A 19,144-nucleotide genomic window follows, 5' to 3' on the forward strand; every position below is an offset into this window, starting at 1 on the left:
AAAAAAGTTTAATTTGTTGTTGATGAACAGTAGGGTCACACTTTATGGAATGTGGCATTGGGTTTCTAGTTGTATAAAGATAGTTCATTATAGGCTCTGTAATTTTATATTGTAGCCTTTCAGTAAAAATCAGAAAACTCTGATTTCTGGAAAGCACGGACATTTCTAGTATGCATTTGAGAGATATCCCTCCCACACCAGATCTTTTTGAAATGGATGATGGCATGGCAGTTTTTGCACCTGTTGGTTTCCTAGAGATACTGAATTTGTAAGTGAAAAATGTTTTTAGTCCAGTCCATGGTTAGTGAATGGACTGAGTAGATATGATAAATGTGTGAAGTAGGTTGGTGTAGACTGTGAAAATACAAGAACATATGTCTCATCTGAAACATGAGTACTCAGCCCCAGGTCACTGCTCCTTTTCAGGAAGTTCAGCTCAGTGTTGCTGAATCTTTTCTCTCCCACCCCTCTCTCTCCCTCCCTCCCTTCCCCCTCTTACTCAGCATTGAAATTCAGATATTCATTCATTACCTGCGTTGTTCATAAACCCTTCCAATGCCCCTGTCAGGCAGGCACTATTATCATCCTCAGTGTTTGAACAGGTGAGGAAACTGTGGTGCACATTGGTTTAGTAACTGGCCCAAGTCAACAGCTGGGAAGTGCAAAGGGAGGACTTGAAGCACATTATACAGGAAGGATGAAGAAGATGAGGACTCTCTGGACTATATTCTAAATTTTTCTATATATTTAAATCTGTTCTGGGACTTGCCTGGTGGTGCAGTGGATAAGTATCCGCCTGCCAATGCAGGGAACACGGGTTCAAGCCCTGGTCCGGGAAGATCCCACACTCCACAGAGCAACTAAGCCCGTGCGCCACAACTACTGAGCCTGCATTCTAGAGCCCAGAGCCACAACTACTGAGCCCACGTGCCACAACTACTGAAGCCCGCGCACCTAGAGCCCATGCTCCGCAACAAGAGAAGCCACCGAAATGAGAAGCCGTGTACCACAACGAAGAGTAGCCCTCTCTTGCCGCGACTAGAGAAAGCCTGCGTGCAGCAATGAAGGCCCAATGCAGCCAAAAAAATTAAAAATTAAATCTTAAAAAAAAACCTGTTCTAAACAATAAAGTCTATTTAAAATGAAAACAAAAAACACATAGACTCTGGAGTCTGTCTACATTTCCCTCTATGACTTCCTCAGGGTCACAAATACTGCTGTGTTCTTTCACCTGCATCTCACAGTCTTCCTAAAGTACAGCCACTTCTGCCATGAAAGAACCATTCAGTGAACCATTTCAAACATGCAGCCCCATTTTCCTAGTAGTGGAAATAAATGAAGACCACCGAAATGAGAACAAGTAAAGGCTTGTCAGGAGTCAGCTCCCATGGCTTGCATTTGACTGAGATGCAAAGGCAAGCAGAGGATTGGAAAAGCTTTATAGCTGAAAAAGAAGGCTTCAGGTATGCCCTGATTGGAGGCTGTTGGCATGGGGAAGCTGTATGCAGGCCAACTAGGAGTGGGGAATTCTATTTAATTAAGGGTACATATTTGGCTTTCTCCAGTTGGCCCTAAATTGGAATTGGGGCAAAATTAGGAAAGCTATCAGCTATTAATGAAGCCTTGGCCATTTTGGGCCAATTGCTATAAGGGTTATTGTTTGGCTTTCTGGACTAGTTGCTACAGATAAGTAGTTTGACTTCCCAGACTGGTTACTCTAGATAGAACATTGGCTTCCTGGGCTGGTTGATGCATGTTGTGGGTTAGAGTTCTGTTTGTATATATATCTGGCCATTGTTCCTTTGTATATTTGTTCTCTTATAGGGGAAGAATCTAAACTGTTTACTCCTTTATACTCCAGCTATAATTCATTGTGTAGGGGGTTGTGCCCCTGCTGTCTGGACCAGAACTCTAGAAGGAGACCTGGAACAGACCAGCTGCTTCATGAATTGTTGGCTCAGCAGAAAGGGAAGCCTGGCTCCGTTCCAGGTGGTTGAGGGCAACTGCCTGTGGTTAAATAGGCTGAGTTTCTCCATTGGCACAGTGAAAGGAAAAAGGGGGGAAAGAGGTGCTGGGAGGGAAAACTTGACCTTAGAGGGCAGAAAGGGGAATATTGGAGGACTGAATCAAGAAGACAGTTTCTTTTATGCTCAGGACAGCTGAAAGCCTGAGGATACAGAGGGTCCAAAATTTGATATAGAAAGCAACAGTCATAGTAATGGGCAAGAGAAGAGAAAAGCAGTAGAAGAGATTAACCAAACTAAGTGTTGGTTCTCGAGCTTATCATGATTCTTGATGATGGTGAATATCAACCTATGTTTACAAAGGCAGTTCAGGCAAAGGCAGATCATGTGGTGGCCTATATGGTATAATCAGTGTATACAGGATAAGGTAGACAAGATGTTAACAAACAGGAATCACCTGTGCAGTCTTTAAAAGCTACAAATGCCCAGGCCCCACCCCTGGAGCTGTTGATTCAGTAGGTCTGGGTCAAGGGTCCAGCATCTTTCTGTTTTTTGCCAAGCCCCATGGTTGAATCTGATGTACAGCCTGGTTTGGGAGCCATTTGCTTAGGCCAGATTCTCTTCTTTAATAACATCTTATTGTAACAGTTACTTTACTGTAGTCTTTCACTACTCTATTTAATTCTATCTTTAAACACATTCTACATATTAATCATTAAATCACTTATATTTTATTGTTATTGAAAATGGTGTAATCACAAGATAATATATTCTCTGGTTGATGTTGATGATTTTATGGCTTTATAATGAAAGTAGGACCACTGTAGAAAATGCCATTCATCTTATACTACCTCAAAGACATAACGTATATGCAGAGCCTCTGGTGACAACTGATTTCATTACATTACCTTGAACTAGTGTTTAAATTGTTTGGAGCAGCTCACACTGTAAAACCTCTCAACACTTCAATGAGAGAGGAACCCTGCTTACAGATACTATGTAATAGGTTGTATTCAATTTTCTTCCTCTCAAAAAAGGAAAGAAAATTATCATAGAAATTATTATTAATCACTTTAAAACAAATTAAATGTAAAATCACATTAAATATGCATTTGAATATTTAGTAAAGATTTAAAACAATAATAATACTAATAATTGCCACCATCTTTTGAGTGCATACTATTTGCCAGACACTCTGTGCTAAGCACTTTACATGGATTATCTCATTATTTATCACAAAAACTCTGAGACAGGTACTCTTCCTATTTCCATTTTATAGATAGGAAAACTGACTCTCAGAGAATTTAGGTAACCTACCTCAAATCATAGTCTAGTATGTTGCAGACTAGGATTCTAACCAGATTGTCAGACTCTAGAGTCTATGTTGTTGTCTTTCTTTAATTTTAAATAGACTTTATTGCTTAGAACAGTTTTAAATTGACAGAAAAATTTAGAAGATAGTATCAGTACAAAGAGTCCTCATATATTCTGTCCTTCTCATATACTCTGTACCCAGTTTCCCATTATTAACATCTTACATTAGTATGGTACATTTGTTACAATATTGATACATTATTTTTAAATATAGTTCATACTTTATTCAGATTTCCTTCATTTTTACCTCAAGTCCCTTTTGTCTTCCAGGATCCCATCTAGGATATCACATTTCACACATTTCATTTAGTTATTATGTATCCTTTGGCTGCTTTTGGCTGTGATAATTTCTCAGACTTTTCTAGTTTTTGATGACCTTTACAGTTTTGAGGAGTACTGGTCACTACTGATCAGTGTTTTGTAGAATGTCCCTCAATTGAGATTTGTCTGATGTTTTTCTCATGACTAGACTGAGGTGGTGGATTTGGGGAAGGCAGGCCACAAGAGGTAGAGTGCCATTTTCGTTACATCCTATCAGGGGAACACACTGTTTACGTGACTAATCACTGTTGACGTTAACCATGGCTGGAGTGGTGTCTGTCAGGTTTCCACACTGTAAAAGCAGTCTTCCTCCGCGCCCCCTCCCACCCCTTTCCATATTATGCTCTTTGGAAGGAAGTCACTATGTGTGGCCCACACTTAAGGAATAGAGAGTTATTCCCTCCCTGAAAGTGGAGTAAAACCCATGTTCTTCTGACCACCATGTCATTTCTCACATCTTACAATGTTCTATCTAGATCAAACTTCTACTCTTCAGTTGCCACCCCTTTTTCTGTTCCGCTTTATGGTAAAATTCCTCAAAAGGGCTGTTTACTCTCCATTTTCTCCATTCTCCCTTGAACCTGCTCCAATCAGGCCTTCACCCCACACTGCACTGCTCCATTGGAATTCCTCTTGTCCAGAGTCACCGTGTCTAAATCCAACAGTCAGTTCTCAGTTTTCATCTTATTTGATGAAGATGATCACAATGAAGTGATCACAGATGATCACTCCTTTCTCCTGAAAGCTTTACTTCACTTCTAAAACATTCCACTCTTTATTTTATTCTGTTCTTACAGGTTCCTCGTTCTCTCTCTCATCTCTTAGAATGCCCCTGGGATTAGTCCATGGACCTCTTCTCTTCTGTTTATTTACTCTACCCACTATCTTGTCATTGCCATCTATGTGCTAATAACTCCCAGATTTCTTGCCTGGGTCTCTCTCTTGAACATCAGCACCGACTACCTAGTCCACCTATTTGCCTATCTGACAGACGTCTCCAACTTAACAGTCCAGAAGTGCTACCCTCCCCCAGAGTTTTTCCCCATCTTCGTTAATGGCAACCCCATCCTTCATTTGTTCAGGCCAAAATTATTAGTCTTCTGTGACTTCTTGTTTTCTCTCACAAACCACATCCTGTGTCTCAGCAAATGCTGTTCACTCTCCCTTCAGGATCTATCTAATAATCTGACCACTTCTTATCACTGTCACCACAGCCATCCTTGTCCAAACCACCATCAGATTCCACCTGGTTAATTTCAGCAGTCTCCTAACTGGGCTCCTTGCTACTGCATCTGCCCGCCTCAAGTTTCTTTTCAACACAGCAGCCAGTGAGCCTGTTTAACATATGAAGCATCTTGTACCATTATCCTATTCAGAACCATCCAGTAGCTTCCCATCTCACAGTAGACACCAAAGCCCTACATGGCTTTTCTCACTTCTTTCTTCTTATTTGTTCAACTCCAGATAAATTGGCCTCCGTGGACATTCAAGGAATGTTTTTCCTGTAGGTAACCTTGAGGCTTACTTCACATCCTTCCTGATTTTGATTAACTATTACACACCCTAACTATGCTTTTAAAATTGATACCTCTGTGCTCCCTTATGCTCTTTTACTGCCTTATTTTTCTCTGTATCAGTTATCATTCCTCATATACTTTATATATATACATATAAATATGTATATATTTCTTTGTTTATTGTCCATCTAGAAATAAGCTTCATGCGGGCAAGGATTTTTGTTTGCCTTGTTTTCTGCTTATTCCTCTAGGATCTAATATTGTACCTGGTACAGAGAAGGTATGCACTAAATATCTGTTGACTGAATAAATTAATGAATGAACAGATGTCTGTTAAACATCCAAAACCTTTTTGGGCAGAATCTTAGACAAAGTATTATACTAGATACAATGTCATGGCCCCTGCGTGTAAGGATTTTCCAATTTAACATAGGCAACAGAACAATAGAGATGCTATAAAGTTTAACAAGGGAAGGAAGTATGGGAAAATAGTACTGATCATTACCTGAGTGTGGAATTGTACAGCTTCTGAGTTCCAGACTGGAACACTGGTGTTGAGGGTGAACTGTTCTTCACTTGTCTCCCAGAAGTCATTAAATTTGATCCTTACCTGGGTCTGGGATTGAGAGAGCAGGACAGATGGAAAGATCCCTGAAAAATCATGTGCAGGCCTTCCTGTTTATCAAATAGGAGTCCTATTTGGGTAGGGGGTAAAAAGTACACATAAGCTTAAGTATGGACAAGTATTATTTCTTGTAAAATGTATGACCTAGTGGGTGTTAATGCTATGGTCTGTAAGATGGGTTGAGCTAAATTATGCTTTTGAGTTTCGTTTTACTTTTTTAGGAATTAAAAATATCTTTTAAATCCTCAAGTTTTTTTTTTTTTTTTTTTTTTCTAATTGCCTAATTTGTTTGTGTGCTTTGTGGGGGAAAAAAAAGCGCCATCTTTTCCTCTTCCCATTTTCTTATCTCAAAACAAACTTTGCAAGAACGCAGACAATTTCCTAGGGGTTTTGGCATGTGGTTATATGCAAATACAAAGATTCCAAATAGGGTATGTTGCGTCATTCTAAAAAACCCCTTCCGAGACATATTTGCATGTGGAGAGTGATTTCTACAGCTGAATTCCCCAGCGTTAGCCCTCCTAGATAGTCCTGCCCTCTCAAAACAGAGCCCTGAGAACCTTTGATCATTGAATGATTATTAAGCTGTCACTATTTTCAGATCAATTTATTTCTGGACTTCTCAGGCCGACTTTTTTGGCTTATATTATGCCAAGATGTCTTTCAAACAAAAAATTTGCCTTCCAAAAAATGATTTTAAACTGTGTTTAAGTACAGCATATTTTTCCTGATTTATCTTTTCACATAGAAGGCTCTTCACTTTTACAACACAACAGTCATTGGGAAGTTCACTCTTTGTTTAGGACTATCAATAAATAAAGTTCTACATTCTGGAAGGCACAAGTAAGGAAGGACTAGAGAAAACTTTGCGTGTTGAAGAATATAACAGGAATTAAGAGTTTGCATTCCTGTCGCATCATACTAAAGCTGTTGTTTTACAGAATTCGATCTAAATGAATTATACATTTTGTGGCTGCTAAGAATACTCTTTTAGTGGTGTTTCTATTCCCAATGCATCATCATTGGAGAAAAGCTATTAAGATTGTACTGTGAATCACCAGTTAGGGAAAGAGAAAACATTTCATTTCCAGTCCTGGAAGCAGCCCATGCTTTCAGGATCCATTTTCACTGAGCTGGGTCAGTTTCAGCACTGTCAACTATGTACTCTTGGAAAAACGCCTTTGTCTAATCTAGCTTTCCTTAGACTTAGTGCAAACTCAGAAACCTTTGCCCACGGGGTCAGTGTTAGGGAACTGTAAAAACCTCAGCTCATTTAGCATCTGTTCATTCACCCTCCAGCTAAATCCTAGAGATGTGCTCAAGGGAATCGTGGCCTGTTGCACTTTTAAAAAGGAAATTCAGAAATTAAGAAAAAGAAAAATGGGGAATAGAATTATGTGGGAAATTTGACATTCCCTGGAACTTGAAAGGTTAACTCCGGATTTCCTTAGTAGTTATAAACTGTTCCTTTCCTACTATGAGAATTGTGAGTCATGAAATGTTTATACCTTTTTATGTGCAAATACTGTATATGAGACTCCTGCTGCTATTGCCGCCAGATGGATCTTCCAAAAACTAAAGCTTCCATCTTTGCATCACCTCCTCAGAAATCTTAGATTGGTCCCGTTTACTTTCAGGGTAAAATTTTAAGTTACACTGACACTCAGGGCCTCTGTCTGTCATTCAGCAGATATGTATTGAACGTCTGCTATGTGCTAAGCACATTCCTATGCAGGTAACATGGAGACTTCATGGAGCTTGTTCACCTTTTCTTTCACTTGAACCCTCTGCTCTAAGCATAGTGGTCTCCTCTTTGTTCCCTCATGCCCTTTTCTTCATTTCTGGAACAACTCTCCATCTGACAGGCTCTTCCCTCTTCCTTCATCTGACTGAAACCTTGCCCCAGGCCCCTGCTGTTGCAGAGTCAGCTGATGTCCCACCACCTCAAGCTCCTTCCCAGGCTGTGGCAGCCCACACGGACATCTTCTTTCTTCACCCCTGTTAAATTATGTGCATGTCTTATCTCACAGAGTCAAAGTGGAACGGGAACTGTTTTAATAAGGAAAAAAAAAAAGTCCTGCTGTGTGTTACATAAATTGTTAATTTATATGGTACATTATGCCTCTATAAATGTTAGCCAGTTGATTTACTAACAGACAAAGTAGAAATCCACATTTTCCCTTTGCTGAAACTTGATATTTAGCATTCCCTTATTGGAACGTTCATTTGGAGACTGGGAAGTGTTTTAAAGACTGGAGGTGTCTTAAAGTCAGTGCTTATGTAATCAGCAGGCCAGCGAAGGGCAACTAAATTTAGTGTCTGTTTTAGGAGGGACTGTTTGTCAAAGGACATTAACTGATGAGAAGTTTGAGATTGCTCAGTGAGGCTGTGACTTGTCTGGAGTTGTACTATAGGCTGGTGACAGATCCGCCACTAAACCCACGTGTTCCTGCATGTATCCAGGGGGCCACAGTGATGTCTGGACTGGTGACTTTTCTCATTAGAAGTCAGCATAGTCTATGGGGCTCAGAGTTCATTCTTTTGTCTTGTTTTCAAATCATAACTCGAATGATTATTTTTCTCCCCAGGGTAGTATACCCTATCCAGTTATTCCTTAAGAATTGGCCTCTCTTTAGAAATACTCATAGTTTTAAACTTGGCTCAGGCTCCAGAAACCACCCCTCTAGGAAGCCTTCCATGATGCCCCATCTTTAGTTAGGGACCCTTCTTTGTGCTCCACTCACACGTGCTATGTGCAGTTACTGCACTGCTGCACACAGAAGATGCTCAACAAATGTTTGAATTACACTGATTTACAGTATTTCTTCCAAGAGCTTTTAGAAAGAGTTAAAGTGTTCATAAAAATGTGCCTCAACCAAATAGGCAGATGACATCATCCAAAAATACTTTAAAATAGAGTTAGCGTGTCTTGCCAACTCTTTTTGCTTTGAAGGTTCCCTTCTATTTTTTTTTTTAGTGCTACTCTATCTGAAACATATTGGCATTTGGATAGTCCTTGCCTCTTCATGAGACATCATCTCTACAAAGAGATGTAAAAGGAAGATATTCTTGCCAGAACTTAAAATATGGAAGAAGGACAAAAACATTCCAACTTAATGAATGATATCACATATTTTGTAGTAACTGTTTTCCCCCTACAGCCTAAGCAGGCATTCAGATTGAATGTTTCAACTTTATCTTCCCTTGTTTGACATGTACTTACCAGAGCAGCCACTTCCTTTCACACTTTTCGGGTATAAGATGTGACTGAAATAACAAAACACTCTGACTTCCCTGGTGGTGCAGTGGTTAAGAATCCACCTGCCAATGCATGGGACACAGGTTCAAGCCCTGGTCCAGGAAGATCCCACATGCCACGGAGCAACTAAGCCCGTGCACCACGACTACTCTAGAGCCCGCGAGCCACAACTACTGAGCCCAGTGTCACAACCGCTGAAGCCTGCGCTCTAGAGCCTGTGCTCCCTAACAAGAGAAGCTACCACAATAAGAGTCCCGCGCACCGCAACAAAGAGTAGCCCCAACTCGCTGCAACTAGAGAAAGCCCGCACGCAGCAATGAAGACCCAACACAGCCAAAAATAAATTAATTTAAAAAAATAAAACATTCTAGATAAAAAACTTTGTATGTAGTAGGTTAGACTAAGTTATACTGCAGTAAAAAACAAAAGGAAGAAAAAACTAACCACCACCTAAATCTCAGTGGTTAGCATAACAGAAGCTTACTTTTGGCTCATGGGAAGAGCACTGAGAGTCCAGGGCAGCTGATCTCTGTGTGGTGGTCCAGCATCTTGGGGCACCCCCATCTTGACATGTGCTTCTCCCATTGCTGTGACAAGGATGGGAGCCTGGTGAATTGCCCCCTGGCTCTTCAGTGTTTCTGGCTGGAAGAGACACATAGGCATAACCAACCTAGAGCAAGAAAATATCATCCTCTCTGATGGGGTAGGGGACTAGAAATATTGGTGGGCACTAACAATGTCTACCAAGTCCATTTTTTTTCTCTGAAATAGGGGCAATAATGGTATCATATTGTGATCTTTCAACTTTTAGGATTTACTTACAGTCTCAGCAGGAACATAAAACTGAAGGAAATTGAATAGTCCAGCAAACCCTTGTAGGACTGAATATATGGGGGCAAGGGATGCCATATTAAACAGAAGACATTTGCTTTTTTTTTTTTTTTTTTTTTTTTTGGCGGTACGCGGGCCTCTCACTATTGTGGCTTCTCCCGTTGCGGGGCACAGCCTCCAGACGCGCAGGCTCAGCGGCCATGGCTCACGGGCCCAGCCGCTCCACGGCATGTGGGATCTTCCCGGACCGGGGCACGAACCCGTGTGCCCTGCATCGGCAGGCAGACTCTCAACCACTGCACCACCAGGGAAGCCCGACATTTGCCTTTCTGATGTCTTAGTTCAAAGACTGTAACTGGTGTAGTAGTTCCTTAAGAAATTTTTAAAACCTGTGGAGTCTGAAACACACTGAACAAAAGATAGTTCCCTAGGGCTTATTGCTCTTCTCAGAGCTGAGAGCCTGTTCGTCTTATAAAAGGACATCAGCCTTTGGAGAACATCATTGTTGGAGAAGTGAGCCCTTCCATGAGGTTACCTTGATTCGTCTTGGAGGTCAGCTTCCATATTTGTGTGTGGTAGAGGGAGAGGGACCGATTCCCACAACCAGTGACAGTGATGTGTTGCAGGTCCCCACAACCACTGTCAGGTGACAGTTGGATTTTATCTATAGATCTGTATCTGGCTGCCTGAATTTTTAAGACTCTGGAGGATAAAGGTATGAGGGGATGCTGCCATCACCATCACCAGCCTTAAAACACATTGCTAATTTCAGTACTCAGGATGGCTGGACTAATCCGGGAGTACTGTCCCAGGGACAAGAAAGCTATTCTTTCCATCTGTCATTTGCTTGCTTTCTTCCTCCTTTGCCTTAAAATACACTTTAAAATTTGGGAGTTATGCAGAAAGGCCATGTAATATTTTACCTGAAGAATCCTATTATCTCAGGGTGCCATAAAAAGTCATATACTAAATCAACTATACTCCAATAAAAATTGTTTAAAAAGTCATAAACTTTCAGTACAGCTTTAAGGTATTTATACAGGACCCTAAATAAGTCATATACACTGTTTTTGAGTAATTAAAATCCTGTTATCCCAGTAGAATATTTCCCTGACCCTACCCAGATAATAACTTTTAATTGCTCAAAAATGTTCAGCAAAGACAGTCTAGAACAAAAAAAAATGTTTTAACATCTTTATTGTAGTATAACTGCTTTACAATGGTGTGTTAGTTTCTGCTTTATAACAAAGTGAATCAGTTATACATATACATATGTCCCCATATCTCTTCCCTCTTACATCTCCCTCCCTCCCACCCTCCCTATCCCACCCCTCTAGGTGGTCACAAAGCACCGAGCTGATCTCCCTGTGCTATGCGGCTGCTTCCCACTAGCTATCTATTTTACGTAGAACAAAAATTTTAAACAGCATTTCATAAAAGCTTCAACGAATGAACCTAACTATATTATCAATGAGTAACCACACTGAAGAGAATGAGAGAGAAAAGAACTAACCTAAGTAACCTTGGAAAACAGGCTCTTCCCAGAATACCCTTAGCCTGAGGACGAAAACAAGTGTGCACAAATGCTGTAATTTGATTAGTTAATGTGTTCCTCACAGGGCTATGGGTTAGCCATTCTGACAGTACTTTATGTACATTGTAGAACTGAACAAACAAGCAAATATATTGTGGATAATGAGAGCGAAGTTTCTCACTGTGTGAGAATGAAGTTATATAAGTGAGAAAGGTCTAAAATGTGCCGTATGGTATTGACCTGGATCAGAGGTATCAGTTAAAAATCATGGTTTTTAATGTGTGTACAGACAGAAATACAGATGCATGGGTGAGAGCACATACATATATTTCCCACCTCTGTCTGCTTGAAGGACCTGGCAGCAGTGAGTGCATATAGCATCTAAGTTCTTGCCTTTTAAACACCATTATCCAATAAAAGGAATCAGGACTCCTTGGAAAAGTAATTATATCAAGGGCTGGGGCAGGGGAAATACAAAATGAGCCTAGAGCATCTTGTAAAGCCAGACAATAAGAAAGTGTTCCCAAAATGATAGGGCTTGTCAAAAGAATACAGGAGCAGCCTGAATGGACAAAGCTGGAGCAATTTTAGCAACAAAATAAATAATGATAGTATTAGATTTTAACCTCTAGAGTAAAATAAATATCCATGAGTCCACACTGATATAAATAAATTAATTACCTAAATAAACGTGGAAGAAGAGACAATACTTTCTTACAGAAGAATTGCAGTTAATGAACATAGAAGGAAAAAGGGAAAATTGAAAAATACCATTAAGCAAACCCCACAGTAATAATTATGATAAACAAGAACCATAGACAGATGCAGATATTTTTAGGCAAAATCTGAGAAGCAGGATGCTTCCATAGTCTCAGAGTATCTCCCCCAACATAGTTATTAGTTAAAAATAATTAATAATAATTTTATAGTGGAGAAACCTGCAGACATCACCCTAACCAAGGGATCAAGGTTAACATCACCAGTGATAAGACATGGACATCATGAACCTCTTGATATTATGCACCAAGAAGGATACAACAGCATTTCATTGTCCTTAAAGATAAGGAAAAACTGAGGAACATCAGATTAGTGGAGGTTAAGGAGAAGGAACAAGTAATTGCAATGTGAGAAAATGGATAGGCTCTTAGAACAGAAAAAAAGACATCAGTAGAAAAACAGGTGAAATTAGAATAAGGTCTTCAGTTTAGTAATCTCTGGGTCTGATCTTTGTACCATGGTTACGTAAGATGTTAACATTAGGGGAAGTTGGGTAAGAAATACATGTTAAAATTAGTTAAAAATAAAAATATAAATAAAATGCAACAGAACATATAAGGTACACAAAAAAAAGGGATTCCAATAAAAGTAAACTATTCTTTGGTTCTTCCTATTACAATTTCCACAGCGGAGCGACTTTCAAGCAGCTGGCTGGATGTTCGTCACATTGAAAAATATGTAGACCAGGGTAAAAGTGGAACAAGAGAATTACTTTGGTCCTGGGCACAGAAAAACAAGACTATTGGTGACCTTTTACAGATTCTCCAGGAGATGGGGCATCATCGAGCTATCCATTTAATTGCAACTTATGGTAAGCATTGATTCTAACGATATGGCTCTTACTCAATTTTATATGAATTGTAACTTGTAAATATTGTATTTTATCTAAGGCATTGACTGGTCATGCTGTATGTCAGTGATTCCTTACCTGTGATTTTATCTGAAGCGGGGTTTGCAGCTTCACGTTTTTGTGTCTGACACTTTCTTTTCTTATTGCCTAACTTATACAACACATTCCCTTCTACCACTTTATAGCTTGGTTTTTTAAAAATATTTATTTACAAGCTACACTTCTTAAAATGTTTCATTCTCACTTAGTTAGAGAATCAGCTCTCTGTCCAAAACTCTGACTCTCTGAGTCATAAACATGACCAGAACCACAATATGAGTAAAATACAAATAATGCTATAATTTGTTTTACCATATGATTAGAAGTTAAAAATAATTGGGTTTCCCCCCTGTATTTTAGTGATTTTGGAGGCAGGTGATACCTCCAAAATAACCTGGGATTTCTCTATTATCTTCACTGCTGTTTTTATGCCATGGCTTTCTAACTTCTAACCTGTTTACTGTCCATTTCACAGTGGCTTGATTCTTCCCTCTCTTTGCCTTCTCTTTCTGATGCTGTGTCATGCGTTACATTTATAGTAACCTGATAAATAAAGCTCATGAAGTTTTCTCTGTTCATTCTTTGTCAATAAAATAATCTCCCAATGTCACCTGTTCTGTTATTCCACTTTAGATTCATTGACTTCAACAAGAATGATCTTGAGTGATCTTGGGTCTTATGTTATAGATTCAGGGCTCTTAGGTTGGAAACTCCTTTAAATCAGCAGGCTTATTCTTTGGCTTTTTCATTCAGGCATATTTTTAGTTCTGTGTATTTGCACACATGCTCTTTGATAATATATTTTGTCCACTCAAGCCACTGCCTCATCACCTAAAGAAGCTTTGCACACACAAGAAGAAATCCCAAGAGGTTTGTACCAGAAAACTGTAGCTTCAGAATGACTTTTATTTTATAGGTTTTTCACATCAATAAGGTATTAGACAGTTCCCAATAGGCTTCCACCATGATATTATCTGTATAACTTGGCTAATCCCTTTTTTCTGTTGCACACTATTTCTTCACTTAGGTTTTTTTTTCCCTTAATGTTTATTTATTTATTTATTTTGGCCACTCCGGGTCTTAGTTGCAGCACGTGGGTTCTTCACTGCAGCATGTGGCTCTTTAGTTGTGGCATGTGGACTTCTTAGTTGCAGCATTTGGACTCTTAGTTGTGGCATGCGAGCTCATAGTTGCAGCATGTATGCAGGATCTAGTTCCCCAACCAGAGATCGAACCCCGGCCCCCTGCATTGGGAGTGCAGAGTCTTACCCACTGGACCACCAGGAAGTCCCTTCACTTAGTTTTATACAGCAGAATGCTTCACTCTGAAGCTGACTGATCAGGTAAAATGTAGTGAGTCTCTGGGAGCTGTAAATGTAATGCCTTTTCATTATCTGAGCCTTTTCCAGACACTGAAACCACCCACGTGACTTGTTCACAGTATAAACTCACACCAATTTGATAGGACACGGGTATATTTTATACTTCAGTGTTCTGGAATAGATTTCAGGGTGTCTTTTCACACTCTGTGTTGTTTATTTATGCAGCGGGGAATTATATGGACAAAAACTCCACATCCTTGGTTGACTCTTAGTCTGTTGCACATGGAAAATTAATTTATTTTTTACAATGTGGGATTAGTTGATTTGTGTAAAGACAATTATTTACTGCCCTAATAGCAGGAGATAGATACATCCGAGATGAAAAGGAGGATAGTGCTTTGTTCTGAATCCTTTGCTAAGGAAAATAGCATTATTTATTTGCAGTTTATTGAATTAATGCTTTGAATTATGATCTTACAAACATTAATGTTATAGCTTGTTGAAAGCAGCCACATGATGATTCATTGGAAACATTTAAATGTAACCTGCTGCACAGGTGTTTCCTATGACAGCAGCTCACTGAAGTCAGGAGTTGGAGCTCCTAATTGAAATGCGTAAAGATTTAGTCTTTCTTTGTTGCTACCATGAACCGAGTTATCACTTATCTAAATAATCTATTTTTGCCTAGCTTTCCTTAAAATTGTTCCATTTGGTGGGATGGTTTCACCTTAATCACCTTAGTCAAGCCATTTTGAATCTTCCATTTTATATAACAGTGAAGTATTGTCTCTCTTTTTATGTGCAGCAAAAGGACAATGGCTTTTAGTGCCCTTGCCACCCCCAAACTTCAAATTTTGGTCTACACAACAATACCTTATTCAGGATGTTTGCTATTTCTTGCCTAATTGCCCTCGCTGGAACCTCTAGTGTAATGTTGAATAGAAGTGGCAAGATCAACACATTCTTTTCTTGCTCCTGATCTAAGGAGAAAACATTCAGTCTTTCACCATTATGTATGATGTTCACTGTAAGTTTTTCACAGATGCCCTTTACCAAATTAAGGAATTTTTTTTCTCTCCCTAGAGCTTCATCATGATAGATTATTGGATTTTATGAGTTTTGTTCATTTTATTAATATGGTATATTTTCAGATATTAAGCTAACCTTGGATTCCTGGGATGAATCCCACTTGGTCATGGTACCTCATCTTTGTTATATGTTTCTGGATTTAGTATTTTGGTGAGGACTTTTGCATCTATATTCATGAGGGATATAGGTCTGTAGTTTTCTTGTGCTATTTTGTGTGGCATTGATATTAGGATAATATTGGCTTCAAAGAAAGATTTAGGAGTTGTTTCTTCCTCTTCTATTTTGGAAGAATGTGTGAAGAACTGGTCTTAAATCTTCTTTAAATGTTTGGTAAAATTTACCTGTGAAGCCATTTGGGCCTGGGCTTTTCTTTATGGGAAGTCTTAAAATATTAATTAAATCTCTTCCCTTGTTACAGACCCATTCAGGTTGTTTATTTCTCCTTGAATTAGTTTTGGTAGTTTGTGTCTTTCTAGGAATCTGTCCATATCATTTATCTAGTTTTTGACAAATAGTTGTTCACAGTATTCCCTTATAATTCTTTTTATTTCTGTAAGGTCAGTAGTTATGTCTTTTGTTCTTAATTTTAGTAATTTGAGTCTTCTTTCTTTCTTGGTCAGTCTAACTATAAGATTGTCAACTTTGTTTATATTTTCAAAGAACCAGCTTCAGTTTCATTGATATTTCTCTTCTGTTTTTCTATTCTGTTCTTCTGTTTCATTTATTTCCACCCCAGTCTTAATTCTTCCTTCCTTCTGCTTCCTGTGGGTTAGTTGTTTCTTCTTTTTTAGTTCCTCAAGACAAAAGTTTAGGCTATTTATTTGATATTTTTCTTCTTTTTAAAGGTGGGCATTAACAGCAATAAATTTCCCTTTAAGTGCTGCTTTTGCTGCATGCCATATGTTTTGGCATGTTGTGCTTTTGTTTTCATTCATCACAAAGTATTTTCTAATTTCCCTTGTGATTTCTTCTTTGACTCATTGGTTATCTATGAGTTTGGTGTATGATTTTCATGTATTTGTCAATTTCCAAAAAAAAATTTCCTTTTGTTATTGATTTCTACTTTATTTTTTTTGCATTTAAAAAATGTATTTATTTTTATTTATTTTTGGCTGCATTGGGTCTTCATTGCTGCACACGGGCTTTCTGTAGTTGCAGTGAATGGGGGCTACTCTTCATTGCAGTGCGCGGGCTTCTCACTGCAGTGGCTTCTCTTGTTGTGGAGCATGGGCTCTAGGTGCGCGGGCTCAGTAGTTGTGGCACGTAGGCTCAGTAGTTGTGGCTTGCGGGCTCTAGAGCACAGGCTCAGTAGTTGTGGCGCATGGGCTTAGTTGCTCCATGGCATGTGGGATCCTCCCAGACCAGGGCTTGAACACGTGTCACCTGCATTGGCAGGCGGATTCTTAACCACTGTGCCACCAGGGAAGCCCTTGATTTCTACTTTAATTCCATGTAGTCAGAGAATATGCTTTGTATGATTTCATCCTTCCAAATTTATTGAGGCTCATTTTATTGCCTAACATGTGATCTGTTCTGGAGAATGTTCAACGTACACTTGCAAAGTATGAGTATATTCTTCTGTTTTGGATGGAATGTTCTATAGATGTCTGTTCAGTCTAATTGATTTATAGTTTTGTTCAAGGAGGCTTATTATTAATTGATTGTATTTTGTTGCTAGTCTTCTAAGCAAAATAATCTAGGAAACATTAGAATACAATCTAAGAAAAACTAGAAGATGAAATGAAACTCTTCTGAAGTCTGAATCAAAATGTCAGAAGTAACGGCAAAATATTGCAGAGTTTTAATTTTCTGTAGGAAGCTACATAGACTTCCTTAGTTCAGACAGAAGTAATAGTCTTCAATTGGGCAGCATTTGTAGGCATTTGTGATTGATCGCGTGCACGCACACACACACACACACACACACACACACACACTCACACTCACTCACCCCTCTAATACCTTATGGCACAAGATGGGATAAAAAGTGAACTAACCGAGAGAGGTATAATCCCATAATGGTAAAAATTTTAAATACATGTACAAAAAACTGATAACAACATTGCTTTTTTCCTGTCAATTCTCTCCTTCATACTTTAATATTTTTAATGATGTCTAACAATAATTTAAGATAGGTGCTCATGGACTTCCCTGGCGGTCCAGTGGTTAAGACTTCGAGCTTCCACTGCAGGGGGCACGGGTTTGATCCCTGGTCAGGCAACTAAGATCCCGCATGCCGCGCCTCACGGACAAAAATTAAAAAAACAAAAATACAAACAAACAAACAAGAAAAAAAGATAGGTGCTCATGTTTTAAGTGAACAAAGGTATGTTTGTATATTTGATCATTAGAAAGCTCTTTCACATATGGAAATTTGTAACCATTCAATGGGAATGAAACTGAGCTTTAGAAATGAACCTTACTGGCAAGGTATTTATTTTCACAGTGTAAAAAAGAAAAATAAAGTTTGTTAAGGACATAACATTTTTTGTATCTAGCTTCCCTTATTTCTCTTTCAGGGGCAACCTTGAATCCTCCAGAGCACAATCATCAGGGAAAAGGACTTCCGATCATGTTATCCAAGGTAGAGTGTGTGTGCATGGGGAATGACCCTTGAACCCTGTTGCATATATAATTGAGTGTAAAGAATGAAGTTATCAGACAGAAAAATCCTGTATTTGCAGGTACTTTTTTAAAGTCTGGAGAGCTTTAGCTCTCATTCTTGTTCATTTATTTGGGGATCCAGGAAACTGGAGATTTGTAAATGTTTGAAGAGTTAAGAGCTTTGTCCTCTCAGTGATCTGTCAGAGATAAGTCTTAGAACTTTTAAGAGTACTGTAAGTTACGCATTTGTCTTAACTCAGCTTTTAGTTTTCCTGTTCTAGTGTTTTGCATGTTACTGTTAGTTTTTATTAAAGCAAATTAGCGGTGATCATTTTTACAGCAATAGAAGTCATTTAAAATTGACTATAACTATGACTTTGATACTTGAGTTTTTACCGTTAGTATGGAAGCCTTAAATATATATAGCAGTGAATACTATTGAATAAAATAAAATAACTTTGCATTCTACTAGCTTTCTTCTAAATTAGATTCCACCCTGTTGCACTGTACAGTCCCAGGGGGAGCTTTGGATTTCTGTTGAGGTTCTGTTCTTTCTAGACTTGATGAAATTGAATTATACTTTAATATGTATTTCTTCTCCTAGGAAACAGCTAGTGTCACAGTGGATAATGTTCTTATTCCTGAACGTAATGAAAAAGGTAAGAAAAACAAAACAACTTTTCTTTAAATCATGTTTTCCTTTAAGTGAATTCATGAATTCTTTTAAGTGAAATTTAGAAAGATCCAATAAACATAATAACTATTCATTAATATGCAGATTCAGGATAAATTTTTCATAGATATCAAAATATTCTCAATTTTGACTGACACATAGTTCTGATGGGTGACACATTATTGTTATATTAAAATTTCATTAGCCAGTAAAGAGCATAATTGTGGTCTCAGGGGAATTTCATGGCATTTGCTATTTTTATGTGTCATAGGAAGACATTTAAAAATTATGTTGGGTTTTATACAGTTTTAGAAATTTTCATAGCACTTATAGAGAAATCTTTAGAGGTGATTGTAGAGCAGTGC

The 19,144-nt window shown here is 38.7% G+C and overlaps 1 protein-coding gene across 1 annotated transcript in view; it reads left to right on the plus strand.

Annotated features, from left to right (window-relative positions):
• Positions 1-19,144, plus strand: part of IRAK3 (interleukin 1 receptor associated kinase 3) — a 47,237-nt gene that overhangs the window by 1,072 nt on the left and 27,021 nt on the right. Inside the window, exons 2-4 of the mRNA XM_079714187.1 lie at positions 12,831-13,013; positions 18,022-18,086; positions 18,711-18,765. Coding sequence (XP_079570313.1) covers positions 12,831-13,013; positions 18,022-18,086; positions 18,711-18,765 — 303 coding nt within the window. The remainder of the gene's footprint in view (positions 1-12,830; positions 13,014-18,021; positions 18,087-18,710; positions 18,766-19,144) is intronic.

Source organism: Hyperoodon ampullatus, assembly GCF_949752795.1.
Source record: "Hyperoodon ampullatus genome assembly, chromosome: 11".
Taxonomy (NCBI): domain Eukaryota; kingdom Metazoa; phylum Chordata; class Mammalia; order Artiodactyla; family Ziphiidae; genus Hyperoodon; species Hyperoodon ampullatus.